Source organism: Panulirus ornatus, chromosome 55 (genome assembly GCF_036320965.1).
Source record: "Panulirus ornatus isolate Po-2019 chromosome 55, ASM3632096v1, whole genome shotgun sequence".
NCBI classification, from domain to species: Eukaryota; Metazoa; Arthropoda; class Malacostraca; order Decapoda; family Palinuridae; genus Panulirus; species Panulirus ornatus.
This window is the reverse complement of record NC_092278.1, coordinates 25,185,633-25,202,099: the sequence shown is the minus strand read 5'-3', so window position 1 is coordinate 25,202,099 and position 16,467 is coordinate 25,185,633. Positions and strand designations below refer to the sequence as shown.

The 16,467-nt window shown below is 40.8% G+C and overlaps 1 protein-coding gene across 2 annotated transcripts in view; it reads right to left on the bottom strand.

Annotated features, from left to right (window-relative positions):
- Positions 1–16,467, bottom strand: part of LKRSDH (lysine ketoglutarate reductase/saccharopine dehydrogenase) — a 180,461-nt gene that overhangs the window by 62,960 nt on the left and 101,034 nt on the right. For both annotated transcript variants that reach the window (XM_071693242.1, XM_071693243.1), the window contains 2 exons: positions 13,419–13,567; positions 13,024–13,195 (listed from right to left, as the gene is read on the bottom strand). In XM_071693242.1, the coding sequence (XP_071549343.1) occupies positions 13,024–13,195; positions 13,419–13,567 (321 nt within the window). The remainder of the gene's footprint in view (positions 1–13,023; positions 13,196–13,418; positions 13,568–16,467) is intronic.

Sequence of the window (16,467 nt, the reverse complement as noted above, 5' to 3'; positions counted from 1 at the left end):
ACTCCATCTCCTTCTCACATCACCACTACTTGCTATCACCTCTCCATTTGCGCCCTTCACTGAAGTTCCCATTTGCTCCCTTGTCTTACGCACTTTATTTACCTCCTTCCAGAACATCTTTTTATTCTCCCTAAAATTTAATGATACTCTCTCACCCCAACTCTCATTTGCCCTCTTTTTCACCTCTTGCACCTTTCTCTTGACCTCCTGTCTCTTTCTTTTACACATCTCCCACTCAAGTGCATTTTTTCCCTGCAAAAATCGTCCAAATGCCTCTCTCTTCTCTTTCACTAATAATCTTACTTCTTCATCCCACCACTCACTACCCTTTCTAATCAACCCACCTCCCACTCTTCTCATGCCACAAGCATCTTATGCGCATATATATATATATATATATATATATATATATATATATATATATATATATATATATATATAAATATATATATATTTTTTTTTCAAACTATTCGCCATTTCCCGCGTTAGCGAGGTAGCGTTAAGAACAGAGGACTGGGCCTTTTTTGGAATATCCACACCTGGCCCCCTCTGTTCCTTCTTTTGGAAAATTAAAAAAAAAAAAAAACGAGAGGGGAGGATTTCCAGCCCACCGCTCCCTTCCCTTTTAGTCGCCTTCTACGACACGCAGGGAATACGTGGGAAGTATTCTTAATCCCCTATCCCCAGGGATAAAATATATATATATATATATATATATATATATATATATTGTAGCATTGGATGTTACTGTGCTGAGAGGTGCAACTGGAGGGATGTCTGATCATTATCTTGTGGAGGCTAAGGTGAAGATTTGTATGGGTTTTCAGAAAAGAAGAGTGAATGTTGGGGTGAAGAGGGTGGTGAGAGTAAGTGAGCTTGGGAAGGAGACTTGTGTGAGGAAGTACCAGGATAAACTGAGTACAGAATGGAAAAAGGTGAGAACAATGGAAGTAAGGGGAGTGGGGGAGGAATGGGATGTATTTAGGGAATCAGTGATGGATTGCGCAAAAGATGCTTGTGGCATGAGAAGAGTGGGAGATGGGTTGATTAGAAAGGGTAGTGAGTGGTGGGATGAAGAAGTAAGAGTATTAGTGAAAGAGAAGAGAGAGGCATTTGGACGATTTTTGCAGGGAAAAAATGCAATTGAGTGGGAGATGTATAAAAGAAAGAGACAAGAGGTCAAGAGAAAGGTGCAAGAGGTGAAAAAAAGGGCAAATGAGAGTTGGGGTGAGAGAGTATCATTAAATTTTAGGGAGAATAAAAAGATGTTCTGGAAGGAGGTAAATAAAGTGCGTAAGACAAGGGAGCAAATGGGAACTTCATTGAAGGGCGCAAATGGGGAGGTGATAACAAGTAGTGGTGATGTGAGAAGGAGATGGAGTGAGTATTTTGAAGGTTTGTTGAATGTGTTTGATGATAGAGTGGCAGATATAGGGTGTTTTGGTCGAGGTGGTGTGCAAAGTGAGAGGGTTAGGGAAAATGATTTGGTAAACAGAGAAGAGGTAGTAAAAGCTCTGCGGAATATGAAAGCCGGCAAGGCAGCAGGTTTGGATGGTATTGCAGTGGAATTTATTAAAAAAGGGGGTGACTGTATTGTTGACTGGTTGGTAAGGTTATTTAATGTATGTATGACTCATGGTGAGGTGCCTGAGGATTGGCAGAATGCGTGCATAGTGCCATTGTACAAAGGCAAAGGGGATAAGAGTGAGTGCTCAAATTACAGAGGTATAAGTTTGTTGAGTATTCCTGGTAAATTATATGGGAGGGTATTGATTGAGAGGGTGAAGGCATGTACAGAGCATCAGATTGGGGAAGAGCAGTGTGGTTTCACAAGTGGTAGAGGATGTGTGGATCAGGTGTTTGCTTTGAAGAATGTATGTGAGAAATACTTAGAAAAGCAAATGGATTTGTATGTAGCATTTATGGATCTGGAGAAGGCATATGATAGAGTTGATAGAGATGCTCTGTGGAAGGTATTAAGAATATATGGTGTGGGAGGCAAGTTGTTAGAAGCAGTGAAAAGTTTTTATCGAGGATGTAAGGCATGTGTATGTGTAGGAAGAGAGGAAAGTGATTGGTTCTCAGTGAATGTAGGTTTGCGGCAGGGGTGTGTGATGTCTCCATGGTTGTTTAATTTGTTTATGGATGGGGTTGTTAGGGAGGTGAATGCAAGAGTTTTGGAAAGAGGGGCAAGTATGAAGTCTGTTGGGGATGAGAGAGCTTGGGAAGTGAGTCAGTTGTTGTTCGCTGATGATACAGCGCTGGTGGCTGATTCATGTGAGAAACTGCAGAAGCTGGTGACTGAGTTTGGTAAAGTGTGTGAAAGAAGAAAGTTAAGAGTAAATGTGAATAAGAGCAAGGTTATTAGGTACAGTAGGGTTGAGGGTCAAGTCAATTGGGAGGTGAGTTTGAATGGAGAAAAACTGGAGGAAGTAAAGTGTTTTAGATATCTGGCAGTGGATCTGGCAGCAGATGGAACCATGGAAGCGGAAGTGGATCATAGGATGGGGGAGGGGGCGAAAATTCTGGGAGCCTTGAAGAATGTGTGGAAGTCGAGAACATTATCTCGGAAAGCAAAAATGGGTATGTTTGAAGGAATAGTGGTTCCAACGATGTTGTATGGTTGCGAGGCGTGGGCTATGGATAGAGTGGTGCGCAGGAGGATGGATGTGCTGGAGATGAGATGTTTGAGGACAATGTGTGGTGTGAGGTGGTTTGATCGAGTAAGTAACGTAAGGGTGAGAGATGTGTGGAAATAAAAAGAGCGTGGTTGAGAGAGCAGAAGAGTGTGTTTTGAAATGGTTTGGGCACATGGAGAGAATGAGTGAGGAAAGATTGACCAAGAGGATATATGTGTCGGAGGTGAAGGGAACGAGGAGATGAGGGAAACCAAATTGGAGGTGGAAAGATGGAGTGAAAAAGATTTTGTGTGATCGGGGCCTGAACATGCAGGAGGGTGAAAGGAGGGCAAGGAATAGAGTGAATTGGATCGATGTGGTATACCGGGGTTGACGTGCTGTCAGTGGATTGAATCAGGGCATGTGAAGCGTCTGGGGTAAACCATGGAAAGCTGTGTAGGTATGTATATTTGCGTGTGTGGACGTATGTATATGCATGTGTATGGGGGTGGGTTGGGCCATTTCTTTCGTCTGTTTCCTTGCGCTACCTCGCAACAAAAAAAAAAAAAAAAAAAAAAAAAAAATATTGGAAAGGATCACAATTTTGCAGGTGATCAAGATATACCTGAGTCCACGGGGAAAATGAAACACGATAAGTTCCCAAGAGCACTTTCGTGTAATAATCGCATCATCAGGGGAGACACGAGTGAGAAATATAACAGTCAGTTGATATACTTCGAAGAGACGAATCTAGGACGCCATTTGGTAAACATGCGATTGTCCTAGACAGACAACAAGCATTCATAAACTTATCATTTTACAAATTTTATCAACAATAAAGTTGTCTAATTTGTATAGACCGTGACTAATTATAATCTTAATATTAGTGCTGGTCTATACAAATTAGATAACTTTATTGTTGATAAAATTTGTAAAATGATAAGTTTATGAATGCTTGTTGTCTGTCTAGGACAATCGCATGTTTACCAAATGGCGTACTAGCTTCGTCTCTTCAATGTATATCAATTGAGTGTTATATTTCTCTCTTATGTCTCCCCTGATGATGTGATTATTACACAAAAGTGCACTTGGGAACTTACCGTGTTTCATTATCCCCATGGACTCATAGGAGAGTATATATATATATATATATATATATATATATATATATATATATATATATATATATATATTATACTTTGTCGCTGTCTCCCGCGTTAGCGAGGTAGCGCAAAGAAACAGTAAAAAGAATGGCCCAACCCACCCACATACACATGTACATACACGTCCACACACGCACATATACATACCTATACATCTCAACGTATACATATATATACATATATATATATATATATATATATATATATATATATATATATATATATACACACACAGACATATACATATATACACATGCGCAGAATTCATACTGTCTGCCCTTATTCATTCTCGTCGCCACCCCGTCACACATGACAAACCCCTTATCCTAGCGCGAGAAGCGCTAGGGTAGGACAACAAAGGCTGAAAATCCTCCCCTCTTTTTTTTCTTAATTTTCCATAATAAGGAACAGAGAAGGGGGCCAGGTGAGGATATTCCCTCAAAGCCCCAGTCCTCTGTTCTTAATGCTACCTCACTAATGCGGGAAATGGCGAATAGCATGAAAGAATATATATATATATATATTTTTTATTTATTTATTTTATTATACTTTGTCGCTGTCTCCCGCGTTTGCGAGGTAGCGCAAGGAAACAGACGAAAGAAATGGCCCAACCCCCCCCATACACATGTATATACATACGTCCACACACGCAAATATACATACCTACACACGCTTCACATGCCCTGCTTCAGTCCACTGACAGCACGTCAACCCCGGTATACCACATCGATCCAATTCACTCTATTCCTTGCCCTCCTTTCACCCTCCTGCATGTTCAGGCCCCGATCACACAAAATCTTTTTCACTCCATCTTTCCACCTCCAATTTGGTCTCCCTCTTCTCCTTGTTCCCTCCACCTCTGACACATATATCCTCTTGGTCAATCTTTCCTCACTCATCCTCTCCATGTGCCCAAACCACTTCAAAACACCCTCTTCTGCTCTCTCAACCACGCTCTTTTTATTTCCACACATCTCTCTTACCGTTACGTTACTCACTCGATCAAACCACCTCACACCACACATTGTCCTCAAACATCTCATTTCCAGCACATCCATCCTCCTGCGCACAACTCTATCCATAGCCCACACCTCGCAACCATACAACATTGTTGGAACCACTATTCCTTCAAACATACCCATTTTTGCTTTCCGAGATAATGTTCTCGACTTCCACACATTCTTCAAGGCCCCCAGGATTTTCGCCCCCTCCCCCACCCTATGATCCACTTCCGCTTCCATGGTTCCATCCGCTGCCAGATCCACTCCCAGATATCTAAAACACTTCACTTCCTCCAGTTTTTCTCCATTCAAACTCACCTCCCAATTGACTTGACCCTCAACCCTACTGTACCTAATAACCTTGCTCTTATTCACATTTACTCTTAACTTTCTTCTTTCACACACTTTACCCCTCCTTGTATTTTAACTTTCTAAAAGGGGAAACAGAAGAAGGAGTCACGCTGGGAGTGCTCATCATCCTCGAAGGCTCAAATTGGGGTGTCTAAATTTGTGTGGATGTAACCAAGATGAGAAAAAAGGAGATCGGTAGTATGTTTGAGGAAAGGAACCTGGATGTTTTGGCTCTGAGTGAAACGAAGCTCAAGGGTAAAGGGGAAGAGTGGTTTGGGAATGTCTTGGGACTAAAGTCAGGGGTTAGTGAGAGGACAAAAGCAAGGGAAGGAGTAGCACTACTCATGAAACACGAATGGTGGGAGTATGTGATAGAATGTAAGAAAGTAAAGTCTAAATTGATATGGGTAAAACTGAAAGTGTGAGGTGGTTTGATCGAGTAAGTAACGTAAGGGTAAGAGAGATGTGTGGAAATAAAAAGAGCGTGGTTGAGAGAGCAGAAGAGGGTGTTTTGAAATGGTTTGGGCACATGGAGAGAATGAGTGAGGAAAGATTGACCAAGAGGATATATGTGTCGGAGGTGGAGGGAACGAGGAGAAGAGGGAGACCAAATTGGAGGTGGAAAGATGGAGTGAAAAAGATTTTGTGTGATCGGGGCCTGAACATGCAGGAGGGTGAAAGGAGGGCAAGGAATAGAGTGAATTGGAGCGATGTGGTATACCAGGGTTGACGTGCTGTCAGTGGATTGAATCAAGGCATGTGAAGCGTCTGGGGTAAACCATGGAAAGCTGTGTAGGTATGTATATTTGCGTGTGTGGACGTGTGTATGTACATGTGTATGGGGGGGGGTTGGGCCATTTCTTTCGTCTGTTTCCTTGCGCTACCTCGCAAACGCGGGAGACAGCGACAAAGTATAAAAAAAAAAAAAAAAACTGAAAGTTGATGGAGAGAGATGGGTGATTATTGGTGCATATGCACCTGGGCATGAGAAGAAAGATCATGAGAGGCAAGTGTTTTGGGAGCAGCTGAATAAGTGTGTTAGTGGTTTTGATGCACGAGACCGGGTTATAGTGATGGGTGATTTGAATGCAAAGGTGAGTAATGTGGCAGTTGAGGGAATAATTGGTATACATGGGGTGTTCAGTGTTGTAAATGGATATGGTGAAGAGCTTGTAGATTTATGTGCTGAAAAAGGACTGGTGATTGGGAATACCTGGTTTAAAAAGAGAGATATACATAAGTATACGTATGTAAGAAGAAGAGATGGCCAGAGAGCATTAGTGGATTATGTGTTAATTGATAGGCACGCGAATGAGAGACTTTTGGATGTTAATGTGCTGAGAGGTGCAACTGGAGGGATGTCTGATCATTATCTTGTGGAGGCTAAGGTGAAGATTTGTATGGGTTTTCAGAAAAGAAGAATGAATGTTGGGGTGAAGAGGGTGGTGAGAGTAAGTGAGCTTGGGAAGGAGACTTGTGTGAGGAAGTACCAGGAGAGACTGAGTACAGAATGGAAAAAGGTGAGAACAATGGAAGTAAGGGGAGTGGGGGAGGAATGGGATGTACTTAGGGAAGCAGTGATGGCTTGCGCAAAAGATGCTTGTGGCATGAGAAGCATGGGAGGTGGGCAGATTAGAAAGGATAGTGAGTGGTGGGATGAAGAAGTAAGATTATTAGTGAAAGAGAAGAGAGAGGCAGTTGGACAATTTTTGCAGGGAAATAATGCAAATGAGAGGGAGATGTATAAAAGAAAGAGGCAGGAGGTCAAGAGAAAGGCACAAGAGGTGAAAAAGAGGGCAAATGAGAGTTGGGTGAGAGAGTATCATTAAATTTTAGGGAGAATAAAAAGATGTTTAGGAAGGAGGTAAATAAAGTGCGTAAGACAACGGAACAAATGGGAACTTCAGTGAAGGGGGCTAATGGGGAGGTGATAACAAGTAGTGGTGATGTGAGAAGGAGATGGAGTCAGTATTCTGAAGGTTTGTTTAATGTGTTTGATGATAGAGTGGCAGATATAGGGTGTTTTGGTCGAGGTGGTGTGCAAAGTGAGAGGGTTAGGGAGGATGATTTGGTAAACAGAGAAGAGGTAGTAAAAGCTTTGCGGAAGATGAAAGCTGGCAAGACAGCGGGTTTGGATGGCATTGCAGTGGAATTTATTAAAAAAGGGGGTGACTGTAATGTTGAATGGTTGGTAAGGTTATTTAATGATTGGCAGAATGCTTGCATAGTGCCATTGTACAAAGGCAAAGGGGACAAAGGTGAGTGCTCAAATTACAGAGGCATAAGTTTGTTGAGTATTCCAGGGAAATTGTATGGGAGGGTATTGATTGAGAGGGTGAAGGCATGTACAGAGCATCAGATTGGCCCAACCCACCCAAACACACATGTATATACATACACGTCCACACACGCAAATATACATACCTATACATTTCAACGTATACATATGTATACACACACAGACATATACATATATACACATGTACATAATTCATACTGTCTGCCTTTATTCATTCCCATCGCCACCTCGGCACACATGAAATAACAACCCACTCCCCCCTCAGGTGTGCGAGGTAGCACTAGGAAAAGACAACAAAGGCCACATTCGTTCACACTCAGGCTCTAGCTGTCATGTAATAATGCACCAAAACCACAGCTCCCTTTCCACATCCAGGCCCCACAGAACTTTCCATGGTTTACCGCAGATGCTTCACATGCCCTGGTTCAATCCATTGACAGCACGTCGACCCTGGTATACCACATTGTTCCAATCCACTCTATTCCTTGCACGCCTTTCACCCTTCTGCATGTTCAGGCCCCGATCACTAAAAATCTTTTTCACTCCATCTTTCCGCCTCCAATTTGGTCTCCCACTTCTCGTTCCCTCCACCTCTGACACATATATCCTCTTGGTCAATCTTTCCTCACTCATTCTCTCCATGTGACCAAACCATCTCTCTCTTACACATCTCAACATATCTCTCTTACCCTATTATTACTTACTCGATCAAACCACCTCACACCACATATTCTCCTCACACATCTCATTTCCAGCACATCTACCCTCCTGCGCACAACTCTATCCATGGGATACGCCTCGCAACCATACAGCATTGTTGGAACCACTATTCCTTCAAACATACCGATTTATGCTTTCCGAGATAATGTTCTCGACTTCCACACATTCTTCAAGGCTCCCAGAATTTTCGCCCCCTCCCCCACCCTATGATTCACTTCTGCTTCCATGGTTCCATCTGCTGCCAAATCCACTCCCAGATATCTAAAACACTTCACTTCCTCCAGTTTTTCTCCATTCAAACTTACCTCCCAATTGACTTGACCCTCAACCCTACTGTACCTAATAACCTTGCTCTTATTAACATTTACTCTCAACTTTCTTCTTTCACACACTTTACCAAACTCAGTCACCAGCTTCTGCAGTTTTTCACATGAATCAGTCACCAGCGCTGTATCATCAGCGAACAACAACTAACTCACTTCCCAAGCTCTCTCATCCACAACACACTGCATACTTGCCCCTTTCCAAAACTCTTACATTCACCTTTCTAACAACCCCATCCGTAAACAAATTAAACAACCATGGAGACATCACACACCCCTGCCGCAAACCTACATTCACTGAGAACCAATCACTTTCCTCTCTTCCTACAAATACACATGCCTTACATCCTCGATAAAAACTTTTCACTGCTTCTAACAACTTGCCTCCCACACCATATATTCTTAATACCTTCCACAAAGCATCTCTATCAACTCTATCATATGCCTTCTCCATATCCATAAATGCTACATACAAATCCATTTGCTTTTCTAAGTATTTCTCACATACGTTCTTCAAAGCAAACACCTGATCCACACATCCTCTACCACTTCTGAAACCACACTGCTCTTCCCCAATCTGATGCTCTGTACATGCCTTCACCCTCTCAATCAACACCCTCCCATATAATTTACCAGGAATACTCAACAAACTTTTTTTTTTTTTTTTTTTTTTTTTTATACTTTGTCGCTGTCTCCCGCGTTTGCGAGGTAGCGCAAGGAAACAGACGAAAGAAATGGCCCAACCCCCCCCATACACATGTACATACACACGTCCACACACACAAATATACATACCTACACAGCTTTCCATGGTTTACCCCGGACGCTTCACATGCCTTGATTCAATCCACTGACAGCACGTCAACCCCTGTATACCACATCGCTCCAATTCACTCTATTCCTTGCCCTCCTTTCACCCTCCTGCATGTTCAGGCCCCGATCACACAAAATCTTTTTCACTCCATCTTTCCACCTCCAATTTGGTCTCCCTCTTCTCCTCGTTCCCTCCACCTCCGACACATATATCCTCTTGGTCAATCTTTCCTCACTCATTCTCTCCATGTGCCCAAACCATTTTAAAACACCCTCTTCTGCTCTCTCAACCACGCTCTTTTTATTTCCACACATCTCTCTTACCCTTACGTTACTTACTTGATCAAACCACCTCACACTACACATTGTCCTCAAACATCTCATTTCCAGCACATCCATCCTCCTGCGCACAACTCTATCCATAGCCCACGCCTCGCAACCATACAACATTGTTGGAACTACTATTCCTTCAAACATACCCATTTTTGCTTTCCGGGATAATGTTCTCGACTTCCACACATTTTTCAAGGCTCCCAAAATTTTCGCCCCCTCCCCCACCCTATGATCCACTTCCGCTTCCATGGTTCCATCCGCTGACAGATCCACTCCCAGATATCTAAAACACTTCACTTCCTCCAGTTTTTCACCATTCAAACTCACCTCCCAATTGACTTGACCCTCAACCCTACTGTACTGTACCTCTGTAATTTGAGCACTCACCTTTGTCCCCTTTACCTTTGTACAATGGCACTATGCAAGCATTCCACCAATCCTCAGGCACCTCACCATGAATCATACATACATTAAATAACCTTACCAACCAGTCAACAATACAGTCACCTCCCTTTTTTAATAAATTCCACTGCAATACCATCCAAACCCGCTGCTTTGCCAGCTTTCATCTTCCGCAAAGCTTTTACTACCTCTTCTCTGTTTGCCAAATCATTTTCCCTAACCATCTCACTTTGCACACCACCTCGACCAAAACACCCTATATCTGCCACTCTATCATCAAGCACATTCAACAAACCTTCAAAATACTCACTCCATCTCCTTCTCACATCACCACTACTTGTTATCACCTCCCCATTAGCCCCGTCACTGAAGTTCCCATTTGTTCCCTTGTCTTATGCACTTTATTTACCTCCTTCCTAAACATCTTTTTATTCTCCCTAAAATTTAATGATACTCTCTCACCCCAACTTTCATTTGCCCTCTTTTTCACCTCTTGCACCTTTCTCTTGACCTCCTGCCTCTTTCTTTTATACATCTCCCACTCATTTGCATTATTTCCCTGCAAAAATCATCCAACTGCCTCTCTCTTCTCTTTCACTAATAATCTTACTTCTTCATCCCACCACTCACTACCCTTTCTAATCTGCCCGCCTCCCATGCTTCTCATGCCACAAGCATCTTTTGCGCAAGCCATCACTGCTTCCCTAAGTACATCCATTCCTCCCCCACTCCCCTTACCTCCTTTGTTCTCACCTTTTTCTATTCTGTACTCAGTCTCTCCTGGTACTTCCTCACACAAGTCCCCTTCCCAAGCTCACTTACTCTCACCACTCTCTTCACCCCAACATTCTCTCTTCTTTTCTGAAAACCTCTACAAATCTTCACTGTCACCTCCACAAGATAATGATTAGACATCCCTCCAGTTGCACCTCTCAGCACATTAACATCCAAAAGTCTCTCTTTCACGCGCCTATCAATTAACACGTAATCCAATAATGCTCTCAGGCCATCTCTCCTACTTACAAACGTACACTTATGTATATCTCTCTTTTTAAACCAGGTATTCCCAATCACCAGTCCTTTTTCAGCACATAAATCTACAAGCTCTTCACCATTTCCATTTACAACACTGAACACCCCATGTTTTCCAATCATTCCCTCAACTGCCACATTACTCACCTTTGCATTCAAATCACCCATCACTATAACCCGGTCTCGTGCATCACAACCACTAACACACTCATTCAGCTGCTCCCAAAACACTTGCCTCTCATGATCTTTCTTCTCATGCCCACGTGCATATGCACTAATAATCACCCATCTCTCTCCATCAACTTTCAGTTTTACCCATATCAATCTAGACTTTACTTTCTTACACTCTATCACATACTCCTACCACTCCTGTTTCAGAAATTGTGCTACTCCTTCCCTTGCTCTTGTCCTCTCACTAACCCCTGACTTCACTCCCAAGACATTCCCAAACCACTCTTCCCCTTTACCCTTGAGCTTCGTTTCACTCAGAGCCAAAACATCCAGGTTCCCTTCCTCAAACATACTATCTCTCCTTTTTTCTCATCTTGGTTACATCCACACACATTTAGACACCCCAATCTGAGCCTTCGAGGATGATGAGCACTCCCCACGTTAAAATACAAAATAAAATATATATAAAGTTGAGGAGCTGTGGTTTTGGTGCATTATACATGATAGCTAGAGACTGAGTGTGAATGAATGTGGCCTTTGTTATCTTTTCCTAGTGCTACCTCGCACACATGAGGGGGGGAGGGGGTTGTTATTTCATGTGTGGCGGGGTGGTGATGGGAATGAACAAAGGCAGACAGTATGAATCATGTACATGTGTATATATGTATATGTCTGTGTGAGTATATATATATGTATACCTTGAGATGTATAGGTATGTATATTTGCATGTGTGGACGTGTATGTATATACATGTGTATGTGAGGTGGGTTGGGTCATTCTTATATCTGTTTCCTTGCGCTGCCTCGCTAACGCGGGAGACAGCGACAAAGTAAAATGAATAAAATAAATATAAAGTTGAAATGTATAGGTTTATATATGTGCGTGGGAGGACATATATGTATATACATGTGTATGTGGGTGGGATGGGCCATCTTTCATCTGTTTCCTCGTGCTACCTCGCTAACGTGGGAGACAGCGACAAAGTATAATTAATAAATAAATATAAATATATACATGTGTATTATTGTTGAGAGAGCACAAGAGGGTGTATTGAAATGGTTTGGTCACATGCAGAGAATGAGTGAGGAAAGATTGACAAAAGAGGATATATGTGTTAGAGGTAGAGGGAATGAAGAGAAGTGGGAGACCAACTGGAGGTGGAAGGATGGAGTGAAAAAGGTTTTGAGAGATTAGTGCCAGAAAATACAGGAGGGTGAAAGGCGTGCAAGGAATAGAGTGAATTGGAACGATGTGGTATACCAGGGTTGACAGCCTGTCAATGGATTGAACCAGGGCATGTGAAGCATCTGGGGTAAACCATGGAAAGTTTTGTGGGGCCTGGAAGTGGAAAGGGAGCTGTGGTTTGGGTGCATTACAAATGACAGCTAGAGACTCTATCGTATACATGCAGTCATTAGCACTGGCAGAAGTATGACCAAGCATAATTTTTATTTTTACATGTATTTTCTACTTTATCTTTTTTCTGTTTTGCAAATCCTGATTCTGTGTTAAGTGTTTTCAAATATTTCTGCAATATCTCTTCCCCTCTAACTGTCTTTTACTGACCTAGCCCTTCAGTCTTTTCATTTCCTACCTCTTTTCTTGATATTCTAACAGCAAAGTTACAAACAATTATTCAAATAAGCTAATGAAACAAAAAATTACAATAAACTATCTTAAAGAGATTTTCTGTTACATGAAAGCTCCTCAGTTGAACATAAAGTATTTACTGAACACTACAATACTAACTGAAAACTTAAACATGAGCACTGATTATACAGAAGGAAAAAGACTTACCCCATGAACTTCATGACTGAATGAATGCTCTTCAAATGATTTGGAAATATCTGAATGAAGAATATTGTACATGTGAGGAAGTAGAAGCGAGCCAAAGAAATCTGTGGCTTCTCTTGGTAACTGAGTGGGCATATTGTCAATACTGCATACCAGAACACCTGGTCCTTTAAAGCTGTAGAGTTAAAAATCATTAGAAGAACAAAACCTACTACTATTTCTAGATTTCACATGATCAATATATCATAATGTAAATGGGAAGGAGTTTCGTTTACACTGACTAAAAACCTTTCCACAAAAATCAAAAGGCTCACAAATCATTATTTCAATTAAATGAGGAGGTCCAGGTTATCTTTACAATACCTCAATATTTACGTGGTATTATGATGTACATTTACCTGTTTGTATCTTTATTCTGGTCAGCATCATATAGACAGAATGGAGTGTCAATGGTTGTGCACTCAGTCATAAATTCAATGGATCCACCTGGGTCTGCTGAGATATCACAAATGGCGAGCATTCGATGAGGCAGCGAAGGTGATCCTGACTGGTGAAAAAAAAAGTTCATTCTGAGTATCAAATATGTAAAAAAAAAAATTCACACATTCAATATTTCCCAATTAGAGGTAGTGTCTGGAATAGATGACAGGGCTTTGGAGGAAAAACCCTCACCTGGCTCCTTCCTCCATTCCCTCTTTTTTTGAAATACAGGAGGGAGGGATTTCCAGCCTCCACTCCCACCTTTCTTAGCTGTCTTTTATAACATACAGGAGATATATAGACAATATTCTTACTCCTTTATCCCCAGTTTCCTCCACACTTCCGTGTTCTTCAGTAATCGTTAGTTTTCATGACTTTGAGGGTAAACATTGAGTCATTAACCATCTGAGTTTCAGAAGAGTGAGAAACATCACATGATGACCAGAGTTAAAAAGCAGAACAAAATTAAAGTTGGTAGATAACTATAAAGCAAAATTATACAAAATAATCGTGATGAACAGAGAAGAATACTGTCTTAATTAATAGCATGTGACCATTCAAGTAAATATTAAACAAAAAAAACTCAAAAGAACACATCAATACCATCTTATATATCTCTCAGCAGTCCTGGAGCTGAAAAAATCAATATCTCAAATTAGGCAACTGCTAGAAGTCCTAATGCTCCTAGAAGAATCTATGGTTAAGGAAGTTAAGTGTCTTATGTAACAACAATTCAGTGTTTTGACATACTTTTTGTTGTCTACAAAGGTTAGAACACATTAATTCAATAAAAAAGTTGACAAATATTTGAAAATCTACATTCTGATAACTAATGGATGACAAAAGTCAATCTTCAAGCCTCAAAAGATACCATTCTCTATCCTAAAATGTGACAGGGTAATATTGTGTAAATCAATTTTGAAAAATAAAAGTTGGAAGACAAAATACTACAAAAAAACTCACTCTGAAATAAACCTAAATCTGAGTGACTCATTAAACTACTTCAAAATCAATTGAATTTCCTTGGATATTTAAAAAGGAAAACTTACCTTTTCAAAGAAATACTACAAACTACAAGTAAACTTTGCTCTGTTTTACATAACTAACATCAGGTGTAAGACTAAAAGCATAATCAGGCACTAATGTAAAAAGATAATGCCACCTCTGTGATACTATACTACTTTCTAAGTTCAGTGCATACATAAGGTAACACTCATAAAATCTATACTGAAGTTTCTCATACACAAACAAAATAGCAATATAAAGTGTAAGGGAAACCCTACCCCTGATTGTGTGACTTGCAATATGAACCTAAACATCACATAAATCTGCTTGTTAGCAGTTCAATTGAGTCAGGTTTAAAAAAGTTCTGGTGCATGTACAAATTAGAGACAATATGTAATTAACTGCATCTAGCTATATACCTGAATCTAACATAGTCCCTGTTATTCAACAAGAAAGACAGTAAATCTGTACTATTTCATCACATTTTTGGACACAAGCTTTATCAAGAGTTTCTGGTTCCCAAGTGTTGGATTTCTTTTTCATCACAATAATAAATGACAACTGCTGGACTATCCCTTGCTCCATTCTCACCCTATAACTAGAAACAATGACAAATCAGTACCAGTTGCAGTGTCTGTGATAAACAGTCCTTACTGAGCTATGAAGTCATTATTTAGCAACACTTTCACAAGATTTTATTGAACCAGCTAATAGAATTAAGTAATGTATTATCTCCCAACTAAAAATCTACTTTATGAAATAATCTACTTGATGAAAGATCTCAGCATTCTATATTCCCAAGCTGCAGTTGCCTATTCCTATTGTTATGTGTACCAAGCACTACAGTCATACACTTGACCTATGACTAACAGTGGGTCAAGTGCAAGCCTTAAAGGAGTCTTGGTTCAAGACATTTAACATATAACTAGAGAATGATACAGAAATTTTTAAATTTTCATTCAATAATTCTACACTTCTCATCAGTAGGTTCTTACTTGTCTATCTACCTATCTAATCTATCCCTCTGATGACCGTTCCATCGAAGAAATCCCATCAACTGGGTGGACTTGGCAATAGTCTCCACTTATCCCAGTCCCTACATGCATCCCTCACATACACCATTCCATGCAGTCTTCTGCCATTTCTCTCCCTCCAATAATCTTCCACTCTATTTATATGTCACAGGTAGTCTTCCTCTCACACCAACCCATCTAATCTTATGATCATACACTCTCCTTGTAAACTCCCTATCTTGCATTCTTTTCACAAGCCCAAAACCACCTTCAAGTATCAAGTATCAACCACTCTATAACTCAACAACTCATTCCCTGCCATACAAAAGCTCTCATATGCCCCCTCATTTCTTTCTTCATTTCATCCAGTTATCATATGCTCCTATCAAATAGTTTGTTTCCATAGACTGGATTCTTGACTGCATAGGTCAGGTTTGGGAGGACTATGCTGTCCGTTAATCCTTTCCTTACTTTCACACTTAAAACTTTACCCAACTTCATTCTTTTAACATACCTAATGACTTTTCTTCCTTGTACTGCACTCTCCCTTATCTCTCCTCCCATATCACCAAACTTATCCAAGATAGTTCCCACTTAATTTCTGTCATCCCTTCGCCTTTCTTCCCCCACATCTATAACACATTTTGGTACACCTTCTTCTCCCTCTGTATGACTGTGCAAAATCTATACTTTCATTCTGAGTCGCTTCAAATACCATTACTTTATTTCTACTTGTATTTACCTTGTATTTACCTTGGGTATGTTTGAAGGAATAGTGGTTCCAACAATGTTGTATGGTTGCGAGTGTGGGCTATGGATTGAGTTGTGTGGAGGAGGGTGGATGTGCTGGAAATGAGATGTTTAAGGACAATATGTGGTGTGAGGCGGTTTAATCGAGTAAGTAATGTAAGGGTAAGAGAGATATGTGGTAATATAAAGAGTGTGGTTG